Raw genomic sequence first — 27,874 nt, 5'->3', positions numbered from 1 at the left:
ACTCGGACGACCATGGAACTCGCATGCTATAATACACGCAAACACTTCACAGTTGGCGCGAGGTATATTGTTGAATATACTGCTGATTTGAATTTTGCTGATCTTTCCCCTGATAATAAATGCCGATCGAGGAAGGCATGCACTGCCTAGTATGTGCACACGCGCGCGCACACACATATATCCCTATATCACATACACATATATATGCATAATACATTGTAAAAAGTTCGAATGCAAAACCAGATATAGGCCTAGTTTTTTGTTCTTTTTTAAGTAAGGTCATCATCAAATAAATAAAAACAGAATCTTTGCAATGATACTTCCCTCGTTACATAACAAGAAAGTTTATTTTCATACAAGATATCAGAAATATCACGTATATTCTAATGAATTTATCTGTGTTTCAACAGGTTTAATCTCAAATATCTAATGTAAACAAAAATCTGTTTATATATCTGTTTTGCATTTAATATCTTCAGACATAATAGGCCCTTAGTGCATGATTTTGAATGCACTATATAATATGCGCGACAAACACTTGCATCCAGAAACCTGGCAAAGCTAGGGTAATAATAATGGCAGGGCCCTCTGATAGAGCAGTGGAGACAGTGAAGAGGCTACCCTGGATAATTGTTATTATCATTACAAATAAAATGTGAAATCTCGATACAAATAATAGATTATTTCATATTTGAAATCTCAGTGGGGCCGCCGACTTGAGACAATACTGTACAAGCAAACTTACTTCCGATAACCCTTTAGATTCTGAATTCTACTCCGAAAAAAAAAAAAATGGCACGTATATAATGGCCTCTATACTTGTATATATATAATATAATGTTGCGAATTCACGTATTGGCTCCAATATAGCGAAGAATCAAGAAATAAACTAGTAATGCATTATTTCGCCAATAAGTTCAATAAACTCATTCTTATTGGCGAATAATGCATTACTAGTTTATTTCTTGATTCTTCGCTATAAATATACATATATATATATATATATATATATATATATATATATATATATATAATCTTATATTCATTGACAGTATTATAGAGATGATGGTTTCTCCATCTGTCTGTCAGCTGTCTGTAGGTCTCTTTCTCTATCTCTTTCTCTCTCTCTCCCTCATTTATTTCAATTTAATGTTGCTTTTACTGTAAAGTCGCTATAAAGATTATAATAAATTTACAACTACACGTACTTGTATAGTCTGGCTTGATTTGTAATATTGTGATTGTATCTAAACTGATAGGGCCCTAAAGTGCATTGATTGTTCTACATTTGTAAATTGCTTCAATCAAATTCAAATCAATTACAATTAATCTAGTTGACGTCAAGAGCCATTTAAAAACACAAATAGGATGGAAAGATAATCGCATTGCATTTTTTTTTTCTTCGTTTTCACATTTAACGCGCATCGTTGTGCTGCGCGCAGCTGTGGATAGCTGCATCTTCGCTTCAATTCGCATACTAACTTCAGGTAGAGTCTAGAACTAATCGATCTTTATGTGATCCTACCGTTGACGTTGTGTTGTGTGATCATCCCTCTATAAGATAACTAAAATGTCTTCGAAAGCCCCTCCAACACCTGCAACGAAGCGAAAGGAAGAGCTCCTTCCTGATTTGGAAAACCATTTAATTCTCCGTGTTCCAGAAGTAAGTAAATTTTACTTTATGAACGTTTTTAAGACGAAATTCGAGAAACAACGGTACTGGGGAGAAACAGATGTACGGTAGACTTTGGTCCCATATGTATAGATTTGTGTTAGTACAGTGATTATAGATGGACGCACCAGTTGTTTCTTGTTGTGCTGTTCAAAGTTGACATTTTCTCATGAGTCTTTCCGCTGAAAACTCTTTATAATTGAAATTATTGTGGATTAATTAAAGGCAGTCTTACCAAAGACAATTCTCTTGTGGATGTCTGTTGCTAAGTGGTGGTCAACATGGTCAAAAGAGTCATTATGATTTAGACTAGGTAAGGTCTAGAGATAGAACCTTGTCCTAAACCATACACGCACGGGAACGCACGCAGGATTGGCGATAAAAATGCATGTTCGTGCTGCTGTTAGTTTTAGATTTAATTTTTTCCATGTTAGCGCTGTAAATTCTTGAGTGAGTAGCCTATGTATGCTGTACCAGTATTTTATATCTTAGTAAATTCACTAAGAGTTAACATTAGTCGCTAATGTTAACTTCCGTTGTACTGTTCTAGCTATCCATGTAGAACCCTAGATATGTCAAATTCCGCATCCACAAATTGCACCAAAATCACAGAAAATGTAATACTTTATTTCCAATCACTCAAGTATTGAAGTAGCCTACAAGTATTTCAGAGTGAATCCTAATTGGGAAGTTCCATTATTTCTTTTCGCCACTTGAAACAACTCACTCTTTGCAAGCGATCTAACTATACACAGCCCAGTCGCTGTACATGGTACGTCGCGATAGCGTAACAGCGTCTGGTTGGGCTACAAGCGATCATGACATACACTGAGCAATCTGAACCTGAAGATGAAGTTAGCTCTCTAATATCATGTAATGTATCTTTCAAGTATAACCTGATAACTGGGAGCTAAAAATCAATGTACAAATGATTTAGCGTCTAAGACAAGTTGAATGAAGTTAGTTGCGAAGCACAGTTCCTAGAGGGCACACAACACACACAGATAAACACGAAAACAGACACACACAAACACACACACACACACACACACACACATTTCTCAACTGACCTCTTTGAGCTTGCCATAATCAGTTTAGTTTGTACAAATGGATTTTTAGCTTGGTTAACTTTACTTGAAAGATATGTTGCATAATATTAGATAGCTACTATAGGGTTTTGACAGTGAAACATAGCCTTTGTTTCTGCACCTCAAGAACTCTATTTTCGTATTGTAATACAGTTCTGAAACATGCAGAAATTCTTAATATTTTTTCTTTTCTTTTGCAGCATGCAGCAGCAGATTTACGAGCACTTATCCAGTCCGGAGCACAGACTTTGAAAGATTACCTGGCTATTGAAATGCACAGTGAGTGTTACAAACAGTATGAAAATGCAGTTCTGAGCATGAAACTATGGCAAATGTGCATGTACAAGTGCAGTCAGATGTGAAAATGTACCGAGAGACATGAGAACCAGTTTAGCCTTTTCTCTAAGAAACCAGACCCTTGGTACTACTACTGAGGCTAGGGAAACACATACAAACTACATTTGAAAGACTTTGTGTATGTTTTACATAGAATGTAAATTACCTTGTATTTGCTATATACTTGGCTAACAACTTTAATACTATTTATTGTGTTTTATAGGCCAGATGAAATAGTAGATTGATCCTGACCCTAGTGCTAGTGAATATCAGATTTTTTTGTCATGCACTGTCACCAAATGCTAAATACTGTAATTGTTTTGGAGAGACCAGTTTCCTTACATTAATTGTACTGACATTATTTTTGTAGTCAATGCAACTGTCTAAAACATAGAGTGTATGTGATCATCATTAGGTAGGATATTTCTTCTGTTTGCCTTTTATGGTAATATTTACATTCTAAAGTACAAAATGCTAATTATTTCATTTACATACCATGTGATGAAGGGGAAGAAAGTCTGGACTTTGATGTTGATTGATTGATTGATTGAATGATTGATTGATTGATTGATTGATTGATTGAGGCCAATTGAAGCCTTTTTTACACACCATACAAACATGAATCATAAAATTATGTACAGTAACAAGTTGGCGGTCAGGTAACCTTGAACCTTGAAAGATGATCAGTGATAAAATTCCTGCGATGTATAAATGCCCACAGGTGACTGCAGACATGCTCTGGTTTCAATTGAAGAGGAGACATTTGCAGCAAAGGTATACATTCCATCATATTTACTTCCCTCTTTAATCCATGACATTCATATCATAGAGGGTAATTTGACTGTTTCAATAAGTGTATTTATTTGATAATGTATGGATACATATCACTCTGGAATTTCATTTTGTACAAAGGCCACAGCGATGCTTATTGTACAATATCATGATGAGCTCTGTTGACAATTTCAGTGTTCAAACAATATCACATTGATAAGTACCTGAATAGAGTACATTGCATTACACTAGCATTCTCAGTCATTGAGAAATGGCAACAGAGTGTTAGAAGGGGGTTTTACCAAATAGGAATCAATGAAACACATTGTTATAAAACTAATTCTACATTGACAGGGTTTCCTTCTTTATAGTGCAAAAACTATGGACTAAACAACAGGAAGTAGTGGTAGTAGGTTGTGCTCCTGTCCCTTTTCTACTTTGAAGCACAAACGGACCACTTTCATCACATACAATGTACTTTGGCATTCAAATTCTGTGCTTACTTCATACATGATAATTGGTAGAGGCTTTTTTTGTCTATGCACGAAAGTAAATACATTCCTGTACTTCTGTGGTTTCCATGCTGCATTTTGCAGGGGATCGGCAAAATGACTTTCAAATATCATTCAGCTTGTAACAAGCAAATAAGGAGCTTGTTCTAAAAAGTGTGAAGAAGGAACCTCCATATGATATAATGTGAAACTAGATGTAAAAGGAATGAGATTTCATTCCATTAAAGTTAAATTCATTAGATATTAATTATGCAAAAGGTAGCAATAAAAAATTATTCTTGTCTGTTTGTCTCTTGTTTGTTTCTCAGATTGTTGATCTGCCTTGTATGATTGAATCGCACAAGACTTTTGATAAGAAGACATTCTGGAAAACAGCGGACATTTCAAAGGTAGTATAAATGAAAGCAGAAGGTATTTGGTAGTACTGTGAAGTAAATGTATAAACAACATTTGATAACTCGTGTAACACTGACACACGCCGCCATTCTCCTGTTTGTAGTGTTGTTTCAATGACTGGTAATTTTTATTCATTTTCAGCAGAGGTAATGCAATGTTTATGATTATTGCAATGCATGTAAGAGTAGCATGCTGTAGATTAGACTGGGGATTACTTTTAGGAGGTTTTATCAAAAGCAAGCTGGCAGCCATTGAAATGAAAAGTTACCTATAAAGGAATTGATTGAAACAATATCAAACGTATGAATAGAAAGTTATGACGTGCTACGAGAGCGTGATTTAATTTCGCTTCTTCATGCCCTCATATCTCTGCGACTGTTGTGCTGAACAGCAAGAATATGTGCAAAGATGTTGTGAAGTGATCCAGCTCCACCTGACAAATCGTATTGTAGTCCCAAATGAATTTGGTTAATTTCAATCACTTCATTTTCCTGAGATTTTGAATTGTGGACATAGTGGTACATTGTTTATACAACTTTCTTTTGATACACATATTTGTTGAGTTGTGTGGGTTTCTCTTCTTTTTTTTTCTGCTCAAAATGTAATCTTAATGGATTGAGACATTTTATCTCTATTTTTAGATGTTAGTTTGCAATGTGGAAGATGCACCATTACTACCAGAGGAGGAAGTCAAACAAAACCCAGTTAAGAAGCCAGAAAAGGTGGACAAGAAATTCATCTGGAAGCATGGAAGTATGTCGACATAACATTCTGAATTATGTCAATAAAACAGTCTTGTCTTCTAAAATGTGCAGGGCCCCCCAGAAAGAACAGTACCTGCCTACTGATGGGGCTACCCTGCTGAAAGAAGACTGAATAAATAGATAAATAAAAATAAAATAAAAGTGAAATTCCTATGACAGGGGCAGATACAGCTAAAATTTATTGAGTCATTGTAACAAAAGTTTGCTTTATATGTATTTTATTTATGTTTTTTTTTTTTTAAACACAGGGGTCTTTTCTTGTTACCTCCGCCAAAGGAGGAGGTTATGTTTTTGTTGCCGTTGGTTTGTCTGTTCGTTCGTTTGTCCGTGTGCAAAATAACTCAAAAAGTAGCGAACTTATTGGGATGAAACTTGCAGGAAAGGTTGAGAATGACACAAGTACCAAACGATTAACTTTTGGTAGTGATCCAATAATTTCTTGGGAATTTATGAAGGATTTTTGATATTTTGGCTGGTAGGGTCAATGAACTTGGGAGTTCAGGCTGCGCTTACCGTATCGAGGTTTGCATGCGCGCACTAAAGTGCGTGCGCTAGTTTCTGCGCGCTCGAGGTGCGACATGCAGCTGATGGTTCATGACGTAATAAAGGCTTCTATATTGGGAAATCGGGCGACTTTCAACACACGATGCTATATAAGTATGTATGGGTGAAAATCACTGATATCTCTATTGGAAGAACAAGATCAGTGGTGGAAATAAGCTGCATGCTTGGCGGAGGTCTGCGCTCTCAGAGTGCTTCTCTAGTTTGGTTTGCTTTGGTTTGCTTTTGTTTATTTCAGCATTATCGTTTTCCAAGTACAATGACAAATCAATATAAACTGGTGCATTGTATAAAAAAAAAAATACATACAAATCAACATTGCAATTGTCAATTTCATAACAGCATCGTCCCTAATACACATAGATTTAAAGGAACATTATAATGCAAACTGTAGTGGTATGTTAAAGGTAGGGAATCCCATTTGCATGCCTTAAATGAAGAGTTGTATAAATACAGTGGTATGTTGAAGAGAGTATCATTTTCGAAACTCCCATAAAGTATTGAAAGTGGAAAGTAACATTTAGTACATTTTGTTGACCGTTAGATTTTGAATTGAATTTTTTTCGGGGCTCACTGTAAATTCCAATACATTACTAGGCTACCTTTGCAGACCCATGCACTGCATGTGTGTCCATCATGTATATTTTGTGAAGAAAGTTCATCAAAACTTACAAACATTTCTATATACATTCTTGCCACACACTCTATATGTTATTACATCAGCTCTTATACTTTTAGATTTGTGTTTATAGATAAAAAATACAGAAGACTGCAACAAAAAGGCTTAAGTGTGGCTGACACACAGAACTACTGAGTAGTTGAGTTTTGTGCATTATTCAAATTGTAGATAACTGTTGACTTCCAAATTTCTCAGCAGTGGCCTAAACAAGTCCCCTGAGGTTCATATTTAATGTTTTGCTGCATTTTGGGAGGTCTGTAAAAGGTATCCCCTACCTGTAAAAAGGGAGAAATCAATACAGGGGACTGTCGTCGTAAGTTGAGCTTGATTTGGATGAGGCCCTGTTTTATTTTGTGTTTCTGCCTTCTTTTATTTTGCCTTTGCTTTATAAAGGTTTTGTTTTGATGTGTCTGGTTCTCTGATTATTTTGGTCATATTCACACCCAGCACTGTAAATGGTGACAGAAAATAAAGCTCTTACAGCAGTGTGACTGGCAGTAATGTAACCGAGCTGTCAGCATGTCACAGAGTGCACTTTGTCCTTTATTACTCATTTCACATCATGTCATGATAACAGTTATTGTTTTCTGTTTTGAGTATGGCCTTTAGTCTTTGCTGATGGGATGAAAGTGATTTCTATACCCATTGTATCTCTGAATTCATATGCTTTTTCTTCTAAGTCTTACCCAATTCTTTTTTCCAAATTTTACAGTCACGCCACCACTGAAAAATGTCAGGAAAAGGCGTTTCAGGAAAACTGCAAAAAAGAAGGTATGTTATTGTATAAATTTAGATTTTATACATTTTTTTCTTTTTTTTTTGGGGGGGGGGGGGAGCATCTCAGAATTTCTTTTAGTGATGTTGGGCATTTTTATTTCTAAACTTCAACTTGACCTAAGTGTATGAAATCTCTTTACTGATTGTGACATTTTATATAATCGCTTTTAGTGTCATTGTTGGTAGGAAATATTCACAGATTTTAAAGATGTGTGTATACAGATGTGGCTTCCTAAAAATAGATATGGACTGAATTAATGTGTTAGTTCAAGGGAAAGGAATAATACTTGAAGCCATGTCAAAAGTAGAGTTGTTGTTTTGTTTTTTTTAGCTTGTTATGAAAGGATGTATGAAACATGTGGGAAAACGGACAGGAGTTGTGTGCCAGGAACAACTTACCACCCCCCACCCTAACATGTATCTATTGACTGAATCAATGTGTTAGTTCAAGGGAAAGAAATGATACTTGATGACATATGAAATATAGAGATCTTTATTAGCCTGGTATCAAAGGATGTATGAAACCTGAGTTGTGTGCTAGCCCACCCCACCCCCCCCCCCAACATATTATAATAATTCATACACACACACCCAAACACACCACACACCAACTGTGTGTATGTCTTCTTTGATGCAGTACATCGAGGCCCCCGATGTGGAAGAGGAGGTGAAGCGGTTGCTACGGATGGACAGCACAGCCATCAAGATCCGCTGGGAGGTGCTGGCCGAGGAGGACATCAAAGATGACAGGACCGACGTAATGGAGTCGACTCAGAACGGTGAGGGGGGTGGGATCGAGGGATCCTGTTTTGGGAAGCGTTTTTGTTGGAGGGTTCCAAAGACAGTCACATTTTTCCTGATCATTTCTACTAATTGAGTGGTTGGAATCCATGTTTCTGTGCATAATCCAGACATGCATACACATTTAATTTGTGAAGATGCTTGTGACCTTAAACTTGATAGAGACACACATGGGATGTGAAATGGAAGTGGTCTCATGTCTGTGTGAGGGACGGACAACTAATATCCCAGTACAACCCTTGCACAGAGCAAAATGCAAGCCCAGTGAAATAGTCCATTTCTTATACATGCTGGAAAACAGGGAGATGATACTGGTCCGTATGTAATTTGCCTCCAATGACTAGTTACAGAATAATTACCGCCAGCTTGACATTTGATCAACCAGGAACCGCACGCCATATGACGAGAAGAAGAAGAAGTTGAAGTAGTCAGTTGTTGCATGCACTTAGTGTTGGGTTAATCTGTACGTACAGCCTAGTCTGCAAATGAGAACAGGCTATGAATCAATTCTGTGAAGGTTGCCACTACACATGAGTGACTTAATAACCCGTTGAAGACTAGTCCCGAGCACACAAAACTTGGGCAGGTGGCTATGGGAAGTGTGTGTTGTAGGAAAATCTACTCGTCCTCAATGGGTTAAAGGTATAATGCTCCCAATCTTGCAATGCCTGCTCTCCTACTAGGTGAGCTCCTCCAGGACATGTTCGGCGACGTCAGCAGCTCCGACGATGAGGATGACGAGGAGGACATGGACGTCAACATCGAGGACCTGGAAGATGGGGCAGGAGAGGGCGGCCGGGTCCTGATGGGGGGAGAGGCGTCCAAGATGGAGGAGAGCGATGGAGGGGGAGCTGATGACGAGGAGGAAGGGGATGGTATGGAAGGAGAGGAGGATGAGGATGATGGCCAACAGGAAAGTGAGTATGTGGGACCAAGAGAGGCATCACCTATCATTTGGTGGCACTCTCTAAGAAAACTTTGTGATATAATTTTGATATTAGTGCCATCCTTGCATTGAGCAAGATTTTAATTAGCTTATATGCACATCCATAAAATGACTTTTCTTTTTATGCCTCCGCAACGAAGTGGCCGGAGGCATTATGTTTTCGGGTCGTCCGTCCGTCCCGTTTTGTTTTTGTCGATATCTCAAGAACTGTGTGGTGGTTTTACATCAAACTTGGTATGAGGGTATATCCTTGGGGGATAATACTTTGTGTGGATTTTAGGGTCACAGGGTCAAAGGTCAAAGGTCACAGGTTATTTTGTAAAAAAAAATTGAAATTTCATGTTTTTCTCCATGTCTCGCAAATGGTTCAAGGTATTTCATGGAACTTAGTATATATGCTTGTACTGATGGGCAGTGATTATCTAGGGAAGTTGGGGGTCATGGGTCAAAGGTCAGGGGGGTCAAAGGTCAAGGTCAACTCCTCAAAATATCACTACTTTCCTTAAAATGCTATATGCCTGAAGGTTTTTTTTTTTTTAACTTGATGTATGGCATGTATTACCCAATATATATTTTTGGGGAAGTTTCTTGCCCAAAGGTCGAAAAATCAAAGGTCAAGTGAAAGTGCTAAATTGCACTTTTTCCTCCATATCTCGAAAGTAACTCAAGGTATCATCATGAAACTTACATATTTATGCATGTTCTACCTAACAGTGATTCTCTGTGGAACTGTGAGGTCAAAGGTCAAAGACCAGGTTTAGATAATGCTATTTTCCCATTTGATACTGACATTATACTTTTTCTCAATACCTTGAAAATTACTCAATGCATAACATGCCGTCAATCCCTCGTTTGAGGCGAGACCCCACTTTAACGAAGCTAACTGGGGTGCTATACCCCCTTAACGATTCTTCGTTTGAGAGTTGGGAGTCGAAGTATTTGTCCATTGCAAATTAACTTTCTGCTCAGGCGTGACAAACCTGGAGGCCAAGCCAGGGTTTAATGACTACAGCAGCTGTCGTATTACGCAAGAGCATGATAAGGATATCTGCCTGTGGCACACCATTCAAAGTGAACTCAATTTTCTCTACCCTTTCTAAAGTTTTGAATTTTATATTCTATTGAGAAATTCTACGGTCATCCATTTTACATTTTGAACGAAAAAAATTGACCCGTAAATAACGAAAATACAGGAATAAGAAGGAGAGCATTGCCAGTTTGCCGGTGCTGCTCACTGTCGGGGATAAAGTACAAGCCGTGGATGAGTTGGGGAGGTGGGCTGCAGTACAGGCATGCTCTGTCTGCATACGCTGAATGTCTACACTCACACACACACACACACACGTACACACACACGCACCATGGAGCTACATAGCCCATGGCAAAACCAAAACAATCTCCTCCTCTCGCGGTGCCCCCCCCCCCCCCCCCCCCCCCCCCCGTGGCGCAGTGGCGATGACTGATGCTTAGATTAGGCCAGGGTCAAGAAACAGGTGTTTTATATCTTTGGATTTTAAGTCATTGATTGCCAAGATATACACTGGCATTATTTACGGGGGTGTAGCCTCTTCAAACGAGAGATTTGCGTCATGAACTTATAAAAGGGTCAAAAGTCAAGTAAAAATCATCAGTTCCCCAAATACCTGCACTCTGACATTTTAGTCATTCATCCAATTGAACCTAGTTCTAGAAAGTGAACATTCAGCACATTTGTGTCAAACCTGTCATCTTAATATTTTGCCAATTGTGTGAAACTGTCATCACACATTGTCAAGACATTGTACTATAGACCTATTAGGAGAACCATGCATTATGGCAGAGGCATATCAGTAGCCGTAGCGATATATCTAGTTTCTTGGTAGGTTTGGCACTTTATTTGTTTTCCAAGTGGCATAATACATAAGTTTGCCCATGACATAAGCATAAATTAGTTAATGACCCAGAATGGTCCGTCAGTCAACGCTTCAAAGAGCATACATTTCATTGTTATGGATTGAAAGCATTCATAACCTTTTTCTTATAATATTGCCAAATACCAGACTTGCTTTCAGGTGAATGTGCTGGCAAGCACCATTCATAGGATTACATGAATTATCATCACATCACGGATGAGATCAGTGAATTTACAACCATTTACAACCTCCCAACCATTTTGCATTTGAAGAAAAGAATCTGCATTTTGACCATTCTCAGCTCTTGTTTCAATAAGGGTTTCCTATTTTTTCTTGATAGTTTTACTGTACACACTCCTCTGAGCATTGCTCTTCCTCTCCTACTTTTGAGCCAGATTAGCCATATATATATATATACTGTATTATATATGTATATATATTTTTTTTTTCAGTCAGAAAGGTTTGGAGTTCTGCATGATGAATTCAAACATTTTCCACTCTCACTCAACCCCTCTATCTTTTCCCTCTCCACACACTTTCCCCCTTGCCCTGGACTACTAGATGAGTTAGCCAAGCGGCTGGCCGAGTTGAGAGAGGAACTGATTGAGCAGGAGGGCAAGAAAAAAAGCCTGGAGGATTCCATCGCCAGCTTGGATAACCCGATGCTCAAGGTAAGCTGCTAGACAAGATCACATCTTCTCACTGTCGTTGTCAAAGGGTCATCTGCCTTTTTGAATGCAAAGATTTCCCACAGTTGCAAGATTCGTACAGGCAACTCCTGTTATATCGTAGTCCTAAGGACTGGCAGATTTCTTTCGTTATGTCAAAATTTCGTTATAGCAAAACAATAAGAAATACAAAAATAATGTAGATAATGATTTTGGGACCTCAATTCTTGCTTCTTTGTAACAAGTGTTGTGTTGTAACTGTATTCATTATAATCGTAGTGCACTCTAATGATTCTCATATTTTTAGTTGATTTCACCTGACATAAGATGGTGCATCATTTTCCAAAGCGCATGTAAAAAGTGTTTTCCATTGTAGCAGTGAGGAAACACACAAACTGATGGAGTTCTACTTTTCCACTCTTGTCTTCTTTCTTGCTCGTATCTAGAGGTGGAACCTAGTGTGCAAGAAAAATATTGCTGGAGGATCAAACTTTTGGCAATATTTACCACCTGTAGACATGATCATGGCATATCTGTTTATCTACTTTCTTAAAGTTCTTTTCAGCATTAACAACCAATTTTCAACCAGTTTACAGCCATTTTGAAAAAATACAGTACAACATTGTGTGAACCAAAACTTTTGTGGGATGTATTCATTAAATGGTTGGGGGAGGGGTAGGGAAATTTTCGCGGTGATATAATTTTCTTGCATTTCGCACAACCAGAAAAAAGGGCAAAAATGAAAGCACGCAAATATTTTTGCTTGCCATATGTTCCAATAGCTGATGTCTTCATTCCATGGAATTAAAAACATACGAAACTCTTCTTACCTGGCTGAACGCGAAAAATTAATCGCGCAAAAATATCCACTTTTACAGTATATTTCATGTTGCAGTTTTTGACTGGTTTTGTTACCAAGCTGCATCACAAGCCCTGTTATAGTGCTTGTTGGGGGCCTTCTCCTATATTTATGATGTTTGTATGCACATGGACAAGAACTTTTCCTTAACGTTGTCATGTTTTCTTGTCTCCAACAGCAACGGTTTCAGTCACAGCTCGAGGATCTGTTGTCAGACATGAAGAAGAAGCAAGAGGAGGTGAACAAACTTCTTTCATGTTTTGAAATACTTATTACAGATGGCAATATGTGGCCTCTTGGTGGTCCACTGTAGAATAGACTGGGAGGGGGAAAAAGCCCTCTTGTGCAAACTTTCCCTCAATATAACACGAAAGTGTGCCTGATTACTGTAAAACCAGACATTTTTGCATGCATAAAACTCGCAAATTTTGTGAGGAGCTAAAATTTTGCTAAAGTAGTATGCTTGTTGAAGTTTTGTCTACATAATACAGTAAATGCCAGTACATTGCTGTACATCATCATCATCAGCAATTTGTAATAGGAAAAAGACCATTGGCTCCAATTCATGAAAGTTTCATGCTGCGAATGTTTCTGGTCTTACAGTTAATGTCAGAATGGCATACAGTATTAGGAATCAAACCCCACATATTACTCATCCAACAGTTATGAAAAGAGAATTTAAACAAATTCACAAGTTTTTCCATGCTTCTTATGATTAGGATAACAAGTAGTTCCATCACTCGTTGATAAAATATTTTTATGTACAATATATTTATAGGTAATGATTATACTTCTACTTTTTCAGGTGTTTTCAGTATACAGTATGTAGTAAATGCAATTCATCACATTGATATTGTTTTTTTTTTTTGCTTCCCCTACCCACTACCACAGGTTGAGACACTGAAGGTCATTGTTGGAAGCAGGTGATAACAGGAACATCAGCATCTTTGTTGCATTCAACCAAACAATGACAGCACATCGAGGACACTTGCATTGCACGTTTTGACACTCCGCAGTCACTCGGACACTGGCACAGACCCAACAATGGACGGAGTGTGGGCCTGTCTTCAGAATGTGGCTTCGCAAACCTGATGTGTTCTACATGGTGGTAAATGGTCGAGTTGTTGCAACATGTGGGGCTAAGGGTACTTCCTGCAGTAGAGCATGGGTGTGTCTGCTCATTAGAGCATGGGTGTGTCTGCTCATTGACCTACAATGAATGGCTTGCAAGATATATACAGCACTGATACCAAGAGAAGGATCTACTCAAAAGTAGTGGATCATTCTGGTATTCGCACTTTCTTTGTGATCAGAAAGGAAGAAATTAACATAGATTGGAGACACGACTGTATTTGCATTAAAAGGTTTTTGGTCTTGGTCTTCATGTGCATGTCATTTGTAAACAGTTTCATCAAGAGTAGATGAATCAGTAAATTATTGTGACATCATACCACGTACGATTCATTGCATAGTTCCTCTCTATGCCAAAAGTCCATTTTCAAAGGTAGTTCTACTATAATGTGTAATGTATGAGGTATGTTATTGATCACAAATAGCAGTAAAATGAAGACAAAGCATCGGAGTAGTATATTGTTCAAATCTTTGAAGGTTTCTATGGTGGTAGAAGGCTTCATGATACACCACATATTCTTGGTATGTGTGTGGCCCTGAAAAGGGCCTACCCACTCTAGACGTTTCAGTATTAAACCATGTTCTTGATACCGACATATCAAGAATGAAGCCTTCTGCAACTAGTGCATGTGTGTATTTTTGTCTTTTCTACATTTATTGCTAAATCATTTCTTGGCTTTGTTGTCCCACGGTTACCTTTATAGAGAGTACCGTAACATACGCTACATGCTGTCAGGTAAGAACATTACCACCCTGCATACACAACCATGTACATTCAGCACTATATTCGCAGTTCAAAGATGGCCATTGCACATTGGGTACCCCTAGCCAGTAGATCCAGTGAAATGAATAAACTGTTACCTTGATAATGATAACTATACCTATTGTATATTATTATCATTTTATGATTTTAAATAGCATTTATCATAGTAAAAGCACACACTGGTGGTCTGCTGTAGAGTTGTGCATTGCCAAGTATGTGTATAAATAAAGGTCAAGAGCAATTGTAAAATGCTTTTTGAAATGGGTTTCTGGTAGTGTAAAAAAAAACATGTCTGCAAGAATTCATGTATGTGAAGTGAATTATGACATCATCATTTCACACTGCCAGGAGTTATACAGTGCTTCCTGAAATTGGCTCAAAGTATGTAGAGTCTGCTGGAAAATTGTATGCAGATGAATTGGATTATACATCTGTACAACTATCTGTTCACACTGCCTACAAAAGTGGAACATAACGGTACACTGCTTTCTGAAGTAGGTCTCTGGTATATCTTCTAAGAACATGTGAATGGGAACTGAATTATACAACTGTCAATTCACACTGTCGGATATATCAAGAACTTCCCTATCTTCAGCAGGAGTAGCAATTCTGGGCAAAAAGTACCACACATATACACAAAATATGAAATGTTAAAAGGCTATAAAGAGTTTTATTCCCATGTTGTTTCAATCCTTTGTACTCACATGATTTGAAAGTAAGACTATGTACAATATATACACTTCTCTAAATACAGCAGAATGCAGTCAAATGTTGGAAACTGAAACATTCTGCACATCCGATATGCTGCAACTGATGCATCGTGAAGGTCCTGTTCACATAAATCTTAACATTGAGCATTCAATGTCTCTGAATACAGTATACTAGTACAGTATTTGAAATGCCACCCAAGTGTACTGACCTCCAAATTTGTGTGTATGTGTTTGTGTGTATTTAAATAGTCGATGAATGTCCTGAAATGAATGGTACACAGCATTATATTGTGTTTGCTATCAATGCATAATATACAGTCGGTGGTTTGGTGGGCGCATGTGAGTGGGTAGGACATTTTGTGCGTTTCTCCTTGTCAAGTATGCGTAGCAGACTCTGTACTAGGAATACAGTACCTAAAAACAGCCAGAAATACACAAAGTATGCTGCTGAGTGTTGAATGGAACATATGAAAAAATGCATACATATGGTACATGTTTTCAAGCTACATGCAAATTGCATAAAAAAGTTGTCCCCAACATACCCTAGATACCAATCATAAGAGAATTTTGTGTTGCAACAACTTCTCTACATCTTCGCGGTCACCAAATAAGTTTTTAGGCACATCCTGTGATATGACATATAACATACAGTAATGCTCAAAAACTCAGTTGAATGAGTGTCGACATCTTCATATATCCCTCACTGGCAAAACCATATTTACAGGGTACATGTACCAATATGCTTGGGAAAAATTGATTCTACTGCGTGATCGCTGAACCTCTTTATGACTCCTGTGACAATTTTGCATAATACATTAGCAAAGCCCTTTGTAAATTGAAATTGATGAAAAAGGCAGTTGTTATATACACATTAAGAATTTGTATTTCCATGTACTAAAGATTTCTGCTTTTATAAATGCTTTAAATTGTTCCAATTCCTTCTCAAGATAGTGTATACAGTGTTTTTGTAGTTAATAGGCCCCTACAGTGTAGTTGTTTTGAATTCCAACAAAACTGCCACTATGCACAATTTTCTAGATACGAGCATTAAAGGGTGTGTACAGTTCTGGTTGAGGTGAGGATTTAGCTTTAAGCATTTTGCGAGATATTCAGAAACCACTCTATGAGATGTCAAAGAGCATGCAATTCTTTGGGGTATCAAAAGTTTGTTTGATGAAAATCGGTTTTGAAATGGCCGAGATATCCAAAAACAAGGTGAAACAAATAGATCCTAATAAAAGACGTGGCCTGTCGCCTTTTATTATCATCACTTTTTTGGATATCTCGGCCATTTGAAAACCAATTTTCATCAAATAGACATTGAATCCTTCTTAAAATTACATGCTCTTTCATATTTCACAAGAGGTTTCTCATTATCTCACTTAGGAATGTTCAAAACATGAATCCCCACCTCAACCAGTACTGTACAGTCCCTTGAAGCGTATTTACAGGTGTACATAGATGAAATTGTTGGCCTCCCAGAGTACGGCATGCATATGCCATGAGAAATGCCAGACTGATATCAAAACTACATAATGCTGTACTGTTTTACAAGAATATGATTTCTACCAGCATTATGAATCAAATTTTAGGCAGGAAGACATTTGATTAAGCCAAAGAAGAGGTATGCGGTACATTGTACATGTCTTTGAGGACTCGTCAATAGATTGGCTATTTGCACGTCAGGATATCACAGAGTGCATGTTAAGAATTGAAATAACGACATTGTACTTACAAGAATCCCACGTACCAATGCACACACAACAATTTGCCAAAATTCTATAGGTAAAAGCTTCAGAAAAGGTTATGCAATCATGTATTTGAAACACAGGATAGGGAAATTGGTTCTCTGAACACAAGCATTTACTAAATCATGATGGCCACCCACCTACACAATTTAACACCTTTGTCAGAATTATAATGTAAAATATACACATGAATGAAGCGGGTAAGGAGACAGAGGATATTACAGAAGTTAAGATGCAGATTGTCAAATATAATGATGGTTTGCAATGCCCAATAGGAAATTACAGTTTTTGCATCTCTCCTAGGTCCTAGTTCAATCACAGTTTCAGACAAAAGAAATCAATATGCTTCTCATTTAGATAATACAGCTATTGATAGGCTTCTGATATGTACAACAGTCTATAGAAGTGCTATGCAGTTTACAATATTTACAAATAAACACATATGGTACACAACTTGATAATGGTGAATTCTGCGAGATCTGAGCAATGAGCTTCAGTGAGAAGTTGAACGCAGTTAGCTACTGTCTACCTCTGACTGGCTCAAAATCCTTCTCAGGAATCAATTCTTACATTTGTTTCCTTCATTTCTGTCTTAAGGCAAACACAGGACTTCGGTGGACCATCTTACTGTGCAGTTTCTTGACGACACTAACAGTATTTTCCAGTACTTGAAGCTTCTCATTCTACTACTAACTAGATATTTGAGGTGACTAGAATATCTTTTTCATAACGTACACTTCAGAACCTTTATTAAATTAGCTGCAGTTCATTTTACATTTATTCATTACGCACTTAGCAACTGACTAGGGAATGAGTTGCCACGCATGATAATATAGAGCCTGGGGTTCCAAAATCATAACACCATTCCAAAGGAACCAAAGGCTAAAAAAGAAAATAAAACTATAATATATTAATATTCCCGTAGAACTACAATTGTATTCATTTTGCTGTGACAAAGAGGACATGAAAGCATTCTGGCCCAATATACATCTCACATAGAGTGATCACACAGAGTTTTCTAAGAGAAAAGAGGGATAAAGACCTCATTCTAACTATGAGTATGAGTGATATCAATTATTTTGTTTTGTTCTATCCATGCCTTGTGAAACTGAAATTGAGTGGATCTGCTCTGTTACAATCCGTTAAACATTTCTAGAGCATTATGAAACCTTGCTTGCCTGAAGTGCAAGTACCTGATCATAAACTTAGCACGAAATATCCTGTTAGGTAACCTGGAACCTTGGTTGGTTGCATTTTACAGTGTTGAATGCATTGTACTTAACATGATTTAATCAAGTGAACACCACTTCTTAAATATTTCGGCCATACACAATCTCCACATATTCTTTGGGCACCAGTGGACCATGCACTGATTAATTAGTGAATATTATTAAATATGAAAGGATGTTGTTACAAACTTCCCTATTACAAATGCTGATGTGTTTTAACTTTTTGCTTTTTTGGGAGGGGGTGATGATCTCACAGCACAGACCACGTCGGAAATCATTGCAATGGACAGTCCAAGTTCTGAATGCTTAGTAAGGGTATTAGAAATGTCAAAACTTGAGCATCCGTCATGCATAGTTAATGCATAGTTAATTGATTAAATGTGGATAGATCATATATACAGGTATCTCATTAAGCTCATCAGCATTTATTACAATCAAAAGTCCCTGCAAAACTTACGTAGATAGATCTGAAAATAATGCCACTGAAGATAACTCACTGGCTATAATACAAATGTAAATACAAGCTCTAGAAAGAGATCATTTGCAAACAGGCATACCATCTAATCCATACTCCACTATCAGCATTTTCAGTTTTCAAAAGTGCTATCACTACAACCACTGCATTCCACTCTTTAGTGTGTGTCTTTATGGGGGTGACACAGGCAGGACATGATTACACTCATGATGGTACGTGAACGATTAAAAATGATTGAAAATTTAGCATAATGCTGCTGTTTGCCCTCCAAGGCTACCATACTATGACCTTGATGCGTTTGCCATCCATAAAGGTCAATAGATGAGCAACAGAAAGAATTCCATGACTTGTGCCATACGAAACACTTAGATACACCACCCTCCCTTAACACTAGTGAGAATCTCCAGTGGTGTATAATACCCTTGTAGAATACACAGTATCTTCACCGACAGTGATGCAGTCATAAAGCCACAAAGCCACGACTTCGTGAACTATCCCGTCAGTAGTAGAATCACAGTCATTCAACCCAGTCGTATCATCCTCTGCTCACTTGCCAAAGAACCTAGCCATGGATTTCTGTGTGAAAGAGAGGGAAAGGAGTGTGAATAAGAGCTAGCATAACAGACTTTTGAAAGGAAGTTAAGGAACAATTTTAAATCTATGTAATTCAAGCAAATTGCTGCATTTTTTTCTTCATATTGACAACAAAGATTTAATTTCCTTTGGCACTTTCCCATTTATAGAATATGTGGATGTGATACTCCAAATGAAGGACTGAAAAAAACAAACAAACAAACTCGTGAATAAGTGCACTCCTGTTATAAAGAACACAGTTTACAATGAGATTTTGTTTAACTAAAAGTAAAAATTCAGGTCCTTGATAGCTATAATCTACAGTGGACTCCTGTAATAACGAAGTCCTCGGGGACCAGCAGTTTTCTTTCGTCATATCAAAATTTCGTTACATTGAACAAAATACACAATAAATACACAAAGAACCGGTAATGTTGCGGCCTGAATTTTTACTTCGTTGCATCCGGAATTTCGTTATATGTTCATTATTATAACGGGAGCGCATCATGCACTGTGTTCATCATTTTAATGGGAGTGCATTTTATGTATGCCTTTAGATACTTTATTTATTCAGCTATAACAATATTTCAATATAACAAAAGAAACTGGTGGTCCCAAGGACTTCATTATAACAGGAGTTAGCTGTGCTTTTGTTACCACCATCGTAGAACTCTGCGGGTAGGACCTACCATCTTTGAGGGGGTCTTCTCCACTTTGGTCTTGACCTGTGTCAGGCCAGGACTGCCCTTGGCACTGGACTTCTTGGCCAGGGACATCCGCATGGACCGGCGCCTCCTGGACAGCACCTTGGGAGAGAAGCCGACGCTGTACGCAATGCTCTGTCTTCTGGAGGCTGGCTCCTGAGGGAGAGAGAGTGGGGGGAGGGGTGGTGAGGGGGATGAGGAGAATTTTAGTGACTGAGCAAAAGGTTTTTAAATGAATTCAATACTTGCGTCCTATTACACAAAGCAGAGAAAATCTTTCATGAAGCTGGTGATTATAAGCCAGCACCAGCTGAAGGTGGATATGTCAAGATAAAACCTGAAGCTGATTTCATGTCTGAATGCGGTCTCACGTTGGCTCCAGGTGAGAATAACACTAGTCAAAACACAATGATGCAGTGACTGGCTTACAACTTTCATGTACTCACTTTGGTAGAGCAATATCATTCATAACTTAGTTATCATTTCTATTTTGAACAAATGATTACTATTTTTTGTAGACTATCCAGATAGTAGAATGGAGTCACACTTAGATGATACGGACAAGTTCAAGCAGAGTATTTATGCAGTTTGTTTCTATAAGTATCAAGTTGTTATAAACATCCTAAAATCTGCAGATATCAAGTTGCAGGGAAGTGTAGGTATCAAGTTGTTAAAAACATCCTAAAATCTGTTGATACACAGAAAGCCAGCAGTTCCAGGAATGGTTACATATTGTACTACTCCTCTAGATTGGATATTGATGATTTGTTTAGTCAAGAAGTCATTACAATGTGAACACACAAGAATGAGACAAACGAGACAAAGTGACAATACATACTTGTATCTCTGGAAAGACTGGTTCCTTCTTCTTCTTGGCCTGCTTCTCAGTGACCTTTGACCTCTTTGAATGTAGACTGGAGGAGCTGGAGCTCCCTTCCGGCGACCTGCTCACCAGGCTCGACTTGCTAGACCTCAGGGAGGCGCGGCCTGGCTCGGCAGTCTCACCCCTAGACCCTGGTCTGCTGGGTGGACCTCCACCATTACCACTGCGGCTAGTCTGCTTCGCCAGACTCGACGTGCTCCCTGCCAGGCTCGCCTTGCTGGAGTGGCTGGCCAGGCTGGTCCGGCTGCCAGACTGCGAAGCCAGGCTTGCCGAAGACTTCCTCCCGGACAGGCGTGGACTGCTTCTTGTCCCCGCCAAGCTGGTCTGGCTATTGCACTTGGTAGTCGGCTTGAGGACGTTGGACCTCTGCCCCGTGGCCGACTGGATGGAGGCGGTCCTCGTGAACCCGTGCCCCCCAGAGGCCGAGGCCGTCCCTGCCTGGTCAGTGGAGATGCTGGAGTGAGAGACAGCCCTCCGGGTCATGACTCCTTTGCCGCCTGGAGCTGGAGGTGGGGGCATCGCTTGGCAGGAAGTGGAGCTCCTTAGTTGCTGTGGTTTGGGGGAGCGGGAGGAGAGACAGGCACAAGATTTCATCACACAACCATTGTCAAATATATATTACTTTGGTAGAGCAAGCTGAGAAGATGGAACAAACATGAGCACACATTTCTGTAAGCATTTCCCTCAACCTCCAACAACCTAAAAAAAGGGGGAGGAAAGACATTTAGAAACACAAGCAGCCATTGCTTATACGAGTCCCTCCTTTTTCGCAGTCATCCGGCCACACGTTGCCCAAAGTCCTAGAAACTGCCTCAATGAATTTGTTACAGTTTGTTTTGTAATAATTTCAAACACTAAAATATGTTATACCACAATACAATTTCATCACACTTAAATCGAAGCTTAGCCAGAAATGTGCAGGTTCGACCCTTGATATATGATCTCATCATATTTGATGCGATCAACTCATCTAAACATATTTACACATACATCTAGGAGACTGTCTCCTCACCTTAGAGACAGGCTGTTCCTCCTTGAACTCGTCACTCTTCCTCTTGCGTGAGCTCGGTCTGCTGGAGGTGGTCTCAGAGATGGGAGTGACCCTCCCTGACAGCCTCATACTGGCACGACGTGAGTCTGTGCCGATCCTCAGGTCTGTCTCACTGACCTCCTGCAAATTAAGGAATACGGCTAGGCTCCAGTGAAAGTAGCATGCAGTTGGTGGCTTACAACACTAGCAGGAGTGTGTGTGTGTGTGTGTGGGGGGGGGGGGGCATTGTTTAACCCTCATCATGAAACATTATCTAATTCTCATCCCAACCCTGCCCCTAATCCTCACCATAATTCTTTTTCAAACATATTGCAATACTAACCCATATCCTAATCCTCACACTAACTCTAGTTCTAATCCTACTCCTAACCCTTAACCCTAACCCCAACCATACTTGTACTCGTAACTGCAACACCTTACCTCAGACACAACCTCATATATCATGGCATGGTTTGTTTTATTAACGTTAAGTTTATAGAGAGATGTTTCCTTAGAGGCTGAGAGGTTTCCTCAAAGACTTGCACCATCAGAATGAGATAAGAAAAAGTGGTACCTGTGGAGGTCTGGTCTGGGTTTCCACTGGGTAGGAGGTCTGAAGATGGGGTCTACAGAGGGTGTTCCGCCGCTGCAACTCAGAGAGACGGTCATCCCAGTCGACGTGATCTGGCTCTTCCTCGCACCTGCCGACCAGGAAGAAGCCACTTGGACCTGGCAGGGAGAGACAGGATTTGGATTTGAGAAAATACAGTGCATGCTTAGTTCTACAGATTCCTTTTTATCTTTACCAGTATTACTGAGAAGAAACAACTTAATTCAAAAACTTCCAACTGAATGTTAAGAGGGTCGACAAGTTTCATGGCAACATTCCCCTTTAAACTGGCAAGTTTATGCTTCATGCAGGGCTCTTTTCTTATTTGACATAAACACTGACATTTGGCATTATAACAAAAGTGAAATGAATGTTGCTTCTGGTTTATTCCTCTTTACTCAATCATAATCTCCACTCTTTCTCTGAATGCATGGAACTATCCTTCAATTCACATTGCACAAACCTCCGCTCAGTAAACTCTTTCACAACTTTATTGAAGGTCGTATTTGACATCATCACGACACAATAAGATGATAAATCTGCCTCAATCTATATAATTGTATGCTCTATGCTGCTTAATATAATAAAAGATCATGGTTTATCAAATATCTTTAACTGTGACTCTGAGATTATACAATGTCTTGAACCTGACCTGTAGTTCTGTGGGTGTCCAGCGTGTCTCTGCGATTAGAAGCGGCAAACTTTGAGTGACCACTGGCCCCCAGGTCGTCCAGGGTCCGTGCAAAGCTGTCGGGCCAGTCAGCCCCAAGGCTATTCACGCTTCCACCCAAGGAGTTCTGGCTCAGAATGCCACTGATGTCGTCAAACTGAGATCCACTGCGGGAGGAGTTCCTCGACACGCTGCGCTTCGCCGACAGTGTGATTTCAATCCTGGTGCGACCTGTTATGGACAACAATAGATTGATGGCAAAATCCATATATTTTCTGGGTATCTTCACAATTTTTGAAGATGTCGAGGATTAGGCAAAGATACAGCAACACTTCATAATCCAACATAATCATAGCGATGCAAAATATCGATTGCAGGATTCATTGAAAGAATAACACTAAGATCCTGCACCATGAAATCATTGGAAATGTTTCCAGATTATAAACAAAGACTCTGCACCATGTAATCTGGCAACGTTTCCAACCATTTCCAAGCATCAGAGCATCACTACATGGTTTACCTCTTTCCTTTTTCTTTCTTTCATGACTCTTGCTAAAAAGGTTATGTCTTTGCATATGTCTGTAGTGTGTACTTGTCTTTCTGTTGTAAGCATTAAAGGGGGAAATATTGGACACACTTTTAATACAAGGAATAAAATGTATTATGGAATAGAAAAACAAAATATACAGGTGATTTCAGATCAATTAAACAAAGATGTTGCTATTGTTTTCAGATTGTGCCATGGTAAAATTAAATGTTTTCTGGCTGCTGTAAAGGTAAGTCAGAAAAAAATCCAGACCTCTGAAGGGATAAGGGCTTATGGACTATAATTTGGGGCTAGGAACTTCTTCGTCACAGAATTCTTTATAGTGGTAGTAACAGTGCCAGCACTTACTTCTGGTTGACATAGTACTCTTGTTGGAGGCGACTGAGGCCAAGCTGGCCCTGGACTCGGTCCGGAGGGGCGGAGGAGCCTGAAGTCCATCCGTCTCAAGGTCATCCATGCGGAGGTCACTGTCGTCCTTGTTGTCATCGGGACAGACACCGAGCCCGTCCAGGCTGTCCATGCTGTGGTCGGCGACCGCCAGGTCACGAGTGGTGTTGAGGTCCGGCTGGGACAGGGGTAGGGGAGTGACCATACAGCCATCCTCATCGGTCTGCCTAGGGGGCGTGATGAACTGTTTCTCCAGGGTCAGTTGCTTCATCTGCTCCAGTTCTGCCTTGAATGCCATCTTGGCAATGATGACAACAATATATAATAAAATCGATCAAATGAGATGGAGATGTCTACAAAAGTTCAAATCCATCTGATTTTGACATGCAATCATTTTGTATATCATGTAATTGCTATTTGAGGCAATAGTTGGAGGCTAGTTGTCTTTACAGTGCAAATAGCTCAGTCATAGAAGGAAGTTATTTTAACTTTAACAAGGACCTATGAATCAGTTGCCTTGTGAAAGCATCGCTTTTCATGTGCTAAGATGTGATTCACTCCTTTCCTAATATTTAGTGCCTGTATGTAGAAGAGATTTTTTTTTGTAAACAAAATCAGTCTTTGTTCTATCTCATAACACTTGCAGCCTGACAGAATGACAGAATAGCTAGCAGTGCTCCCACAGGATATGTCATCACTCCCAAACCAGCATGTTCCATTAGCTGAAAAAAAAAAAATGATTTCTGAGGTCCCCCTGAGCAAATGACCTAAAGATCGTACCATGTTTCTCTTACAGAAAAAACAAAAACAAAAACAACAAAAACCTTGATGTGAGACACCATGCAATGATTGGTGTACACTGATTACTTCCAAATGATGATAATAAAAAAGTGTTAAGAAGATGAGAGCTTGAATTGCATAAAAACATGATAACAAATTCAGAACCAGCATAGCTATTAAAAAAAAAAAAAAAAAAAAAAAAAAAAAACCAGGACAGCACAACAGGGACTTTCAGGGCAATGTAAACATTGGTATACAGTGACTTCAGAGTGGGTGTGTCTTGCCTCCAAGCACACGCCCACAGGGCGGGACTTACCTCCTGCTTCTCCTTGGCCTGACACACCTCCTGGTACTTGTTCCTCAGTTCCAGGACCTCCACCTCCAGGGCAGACACACGGTTCTGTCTTGCCAGCTCATTAGAGTCACCTGTAGCACAACAGAATCAGAACAAACGCCAACTTGTTTTTCTCTATGGAAAGCATAAGAAAGGCTATCGAAACCACTGACCAACTTTCTCAGGCAAGAAAATGACGGGCATGCATTGTAAAACACAACTGATAATCTTCAACAAAAATTAACATTTCCAAATCATGATGTGTTATAAATACTCTACAACAAAACATGGTTTGCAGGCATATCAATAGTGCATGCAATGCATTTAGAGAAAGCAATATTTTTTATTCTAACGTAACGATACAGTTCTGCGATCTCTCTCACATGCTTTCTTTCTAGGTTCTCTCAGCAGACAAGTCAATTCATTATGATGTAAAATGACAAGTTTTACAGTTACTAACTTCCAGAAGGAAACAGATTCAGGAGCACTTACAACTTTGCCAATTGCATATGCTACAGGTGCAGAGAATTTGAACGCATTTGTACAAAAACTCTGATGCTCTCTCAAGAAAAACAACTTCATCTCTGAGCAAAAAACTTCTTAACTACAGGAAGTTGATTAAGCAGATTAACTGTACTGGGTTGTTTGCTTGTGGTTTAACTCAATGGCCCTAATTCACGAAGGTGGTGCAAATGAAACCATGATTTAAACCATGGACAAAAACCATGGAGCGCCAAGTGTCGCATGGAATATTTCGTTACGAAATTGGTCATTTCGTCAACAAAATGACCGTTTTGTTAACAAAATTATCATTTCGTGGACGAAATGTTCATTAAGTTACAAAGTGTTGTCATTTTGTTACAAAAAAATTATTTCATCGATGAAATGACTGATTTCGTAACGAAATATTCCATGCAACACTTGGCGCTCCATGGTTTTTGTCCATGGTTTAAACCATGGCATGGTTTCATTTGTACCACCTTTGTGAATTCAGGCCTAAGGGAGCAAAGAAATTCAAAGTTTGTGCTATAAATGTGTGGCACAGCAATGCATTTGAAACGCCTTACCTTGGGCTAGTTTTTCCTGCAGCATGGAGATCTTTTCTTCGTAGAGCTTCTTGTTCTCGTCCCTGATGGTAAGCAGCTCACTTTTGTTAGCCAAACCCTGCTTCAGACCAGCATTCTCCCTCTGTAGGTCCTCAAAGGCCTGTTGGACCCCTTGAAGGTTGGTCTGACTGTCCTGCTTAATCCGAAGAATTTCCTCCCGCTCTCTCGTCAGATCCTCCAGTCTGGCCGCCGCTTGATGCAGCTGCCCTTCCCTCTCGTTCAGGGTCCTTCTCACCTCATCCCGGTCAGCGTCCAGTTTCTTGATCTCTGCTTCCAGTCTGCTGATGTGTCGTTGCTCCTCATCCAGACCTTCCATGTTGGCCTCCCTGCTCTCTTCAAGTCGCTGCTGGAGACGGAGCTTCTCCTCCTGCAAGTCCTGGATGCTGGTCTCTGCCTGCTTCAGCTGTGCCTTCCACTCTTGAAGAGTCCTCCTCACCTCCTCCTTGTCGGTTTTCAGTGCCTGGATCTTGGCTTCTTGCTCCAGGGTTTCATTCTGCAGATCTCTTATGGTGGACTTTGCCTGCTTCAGCTGCGCCTCCCGCTCGCAGAGGGTCTTTGTTGCCTCTTCCTTGTCCGCATACAGCCCCTGGACCTTGGTTTCTTGCTGTAGTCTCTCCTGTTGCAAGTGTTCGATGCTTGTCTTTGCCTGCTTCAGTTGTGCCTCCTGCTCACAGAGTGCCTTCCCTGCATCTTCTCTGTCTGTCTTCATTGTCTGGATAGTCATTTCCTGTTGCAGCTTCAGATTTTGCAGATCTTTAAAGCTGATCTTAAGCTGCCTCAGCTCTGCATCAAGATGAGAAGATGTCTTCTGTGCCTCTTCTTTGCCTGCCGTCAAGGCCTGAATCATGGTTTCTTGCTCGAGCATCTTGGTCTGCAGATCCTCAAAGCTGGTTCTGGCTTGCTTCAGTTGCACCTCCTGTTTGTAGAACGTCTTCTCTGCTTCCTCCTTCTCTCTGTTCAGAGCTTGGATCTTGGTTTCCTGCTGAAGCACCTCTTCACGGAGGTCTTCGATGCTGGCCCTTGCACTTTTCAGTTGTGTTTCCCTTTCACACAGGGTCTTCTTCACTTCCTCCTTGTCCGCACTGAGTGTCTGGTGGAAGATGGACTTCTCCTCCTCGAGGTCTCGGATGCTCGACCTCGCCCGCTGGAGCTGGTCTTCCATTCTCGCAAGGGATTGCTTGGCTTCATCTCTCTCTCTCCTGAGCTTCTCCGCTTCTACCTCGGCAATGTCTCGTTGTTTCTTGATGCTAGCCTGGACGTGATGACAGCCACAAATTAATGTTTAACAGGACATTAATCACAATGACAAGAACAAATCACTATTCCTTCCTTAGAGAAGGCTTATTCTATTTGAAAGAATGCAGCAAAATGTGCCTAAATGAAGGCTTTATCATAAGCTATGCCTATCTGGCAGTGGCAGCCTTTAGTAAGGCACATGATACTAAACAGTCTTATGATTAAAATTGAATGGT

General features: G+C 39.6%; 2 protein-coding genes across 2 annotated transcripts in view; one reads left to right on the top strand and one right to left on the bottom strand.

The window, feature by feature from the left end:
* Positions 1-1,531: 1,531 nt before the first annotated feature.
* Positions 1,532-14,473, top strand: LOC140235259 (transcription initiation factor TFIID subunit 7-like). Its single transcript, XM_072315292.1, has 11 exons — positions 1,532-1,663; positions 2,961-3,039; positions 3,818-3,870; positions 4,688-4,768; positions 5,417-5,528; positions 7,492-7,550; positions 8,194-8,335; positions 9,041-9,274; positions 11,757-11,866; positions 12,901-12,960; positions 13,614-14,473. The coding sequence occupies exons 1-11, from the start codon at positions 1,571-1,573 to the stop codon at positions 13,647-13,649; spliced, it is 1,059 nt and encodes a 352-aa protein (XP_072171393.1). The 5' UTR covers positions 1,532-1,570; the 3' UTR covers positions 13,650-14,473.
* Positions 14,474-18,529: 4,056 nt separating this feature from the next.
* Positions 18,530-27,874, bottom strand: part of LOC140234628 (uncharacterized) — a 41,775-nt gene continuing 32,430 nt past the window's right edge. Inside the window, 9 exon segments of the mRNA XM_072314655.1 lie at positions 18,530-19,354; positions 20,041-20,211; positions 20,894-21,487; positions 21,951-22,109; positions 22,543-22,697; positions 23,231-23,479; positions 24,144-24,480; positions 25,279-25,388; positions 26,364-27,654. Of these exon segments, the coding sequence (XP_072170756.1) occupies positions 19,325-19,354; positions 20,041-20,211; positions 20,894-21,487; positions 21,951-22,109; positions 22,543-22,697; positions 23,231-23,479; positions 24,144-24,480; positions 25,279-25,388; positions 26,364-27,654 (3,096 nt within the window). The 3' untranslated portion in view covers positions 18,530-19,324.

The sequence above is a fragment of the Diadema setosum genome, chromosome 11, assembly GCF_964275005.1.
Source record: "Diadema setosum chromosome 11, eeDiaSeto1, whole genome shotgun sequence".
Lineage (NCBI taxonomy): Eukaryota > Metazoa > Echinodermata > Echinoidea > Diadematoida > Diadematidae > Diadema > Diadema setosum.
The sequence above is the reverse complement of the archived record's forward strand: the minus strand, read 5'-3'. Positions and strand labels throughout refer to the sequence as shown.

Excerpts from the sequence above, each read along its gene's own strand:
- LOC140235259 (XM_072315292.1), top strand. The coding sequence starts at position 1,571 with ATGTCTTCGAAAGCCCCTCCAACACCTGCAACGAAGCGAAAGGAAGAG. Across the intron at positions 8,336-9,040 it reads AATGGAGTCGACTCAGAACG|GTGAGCTCCTCCAGGACATG; the intron begins GTGAGGGGGGTG and ends CTCTCCTACTAG. Across the intron at positions 11,867-12,900 it reads TGGATAACCCGATGCTCAAG|CAACGGTTTCAGTCACAGCT; the intron begins GTAAGCTGCTAG and ends TGTCTCCAACAG.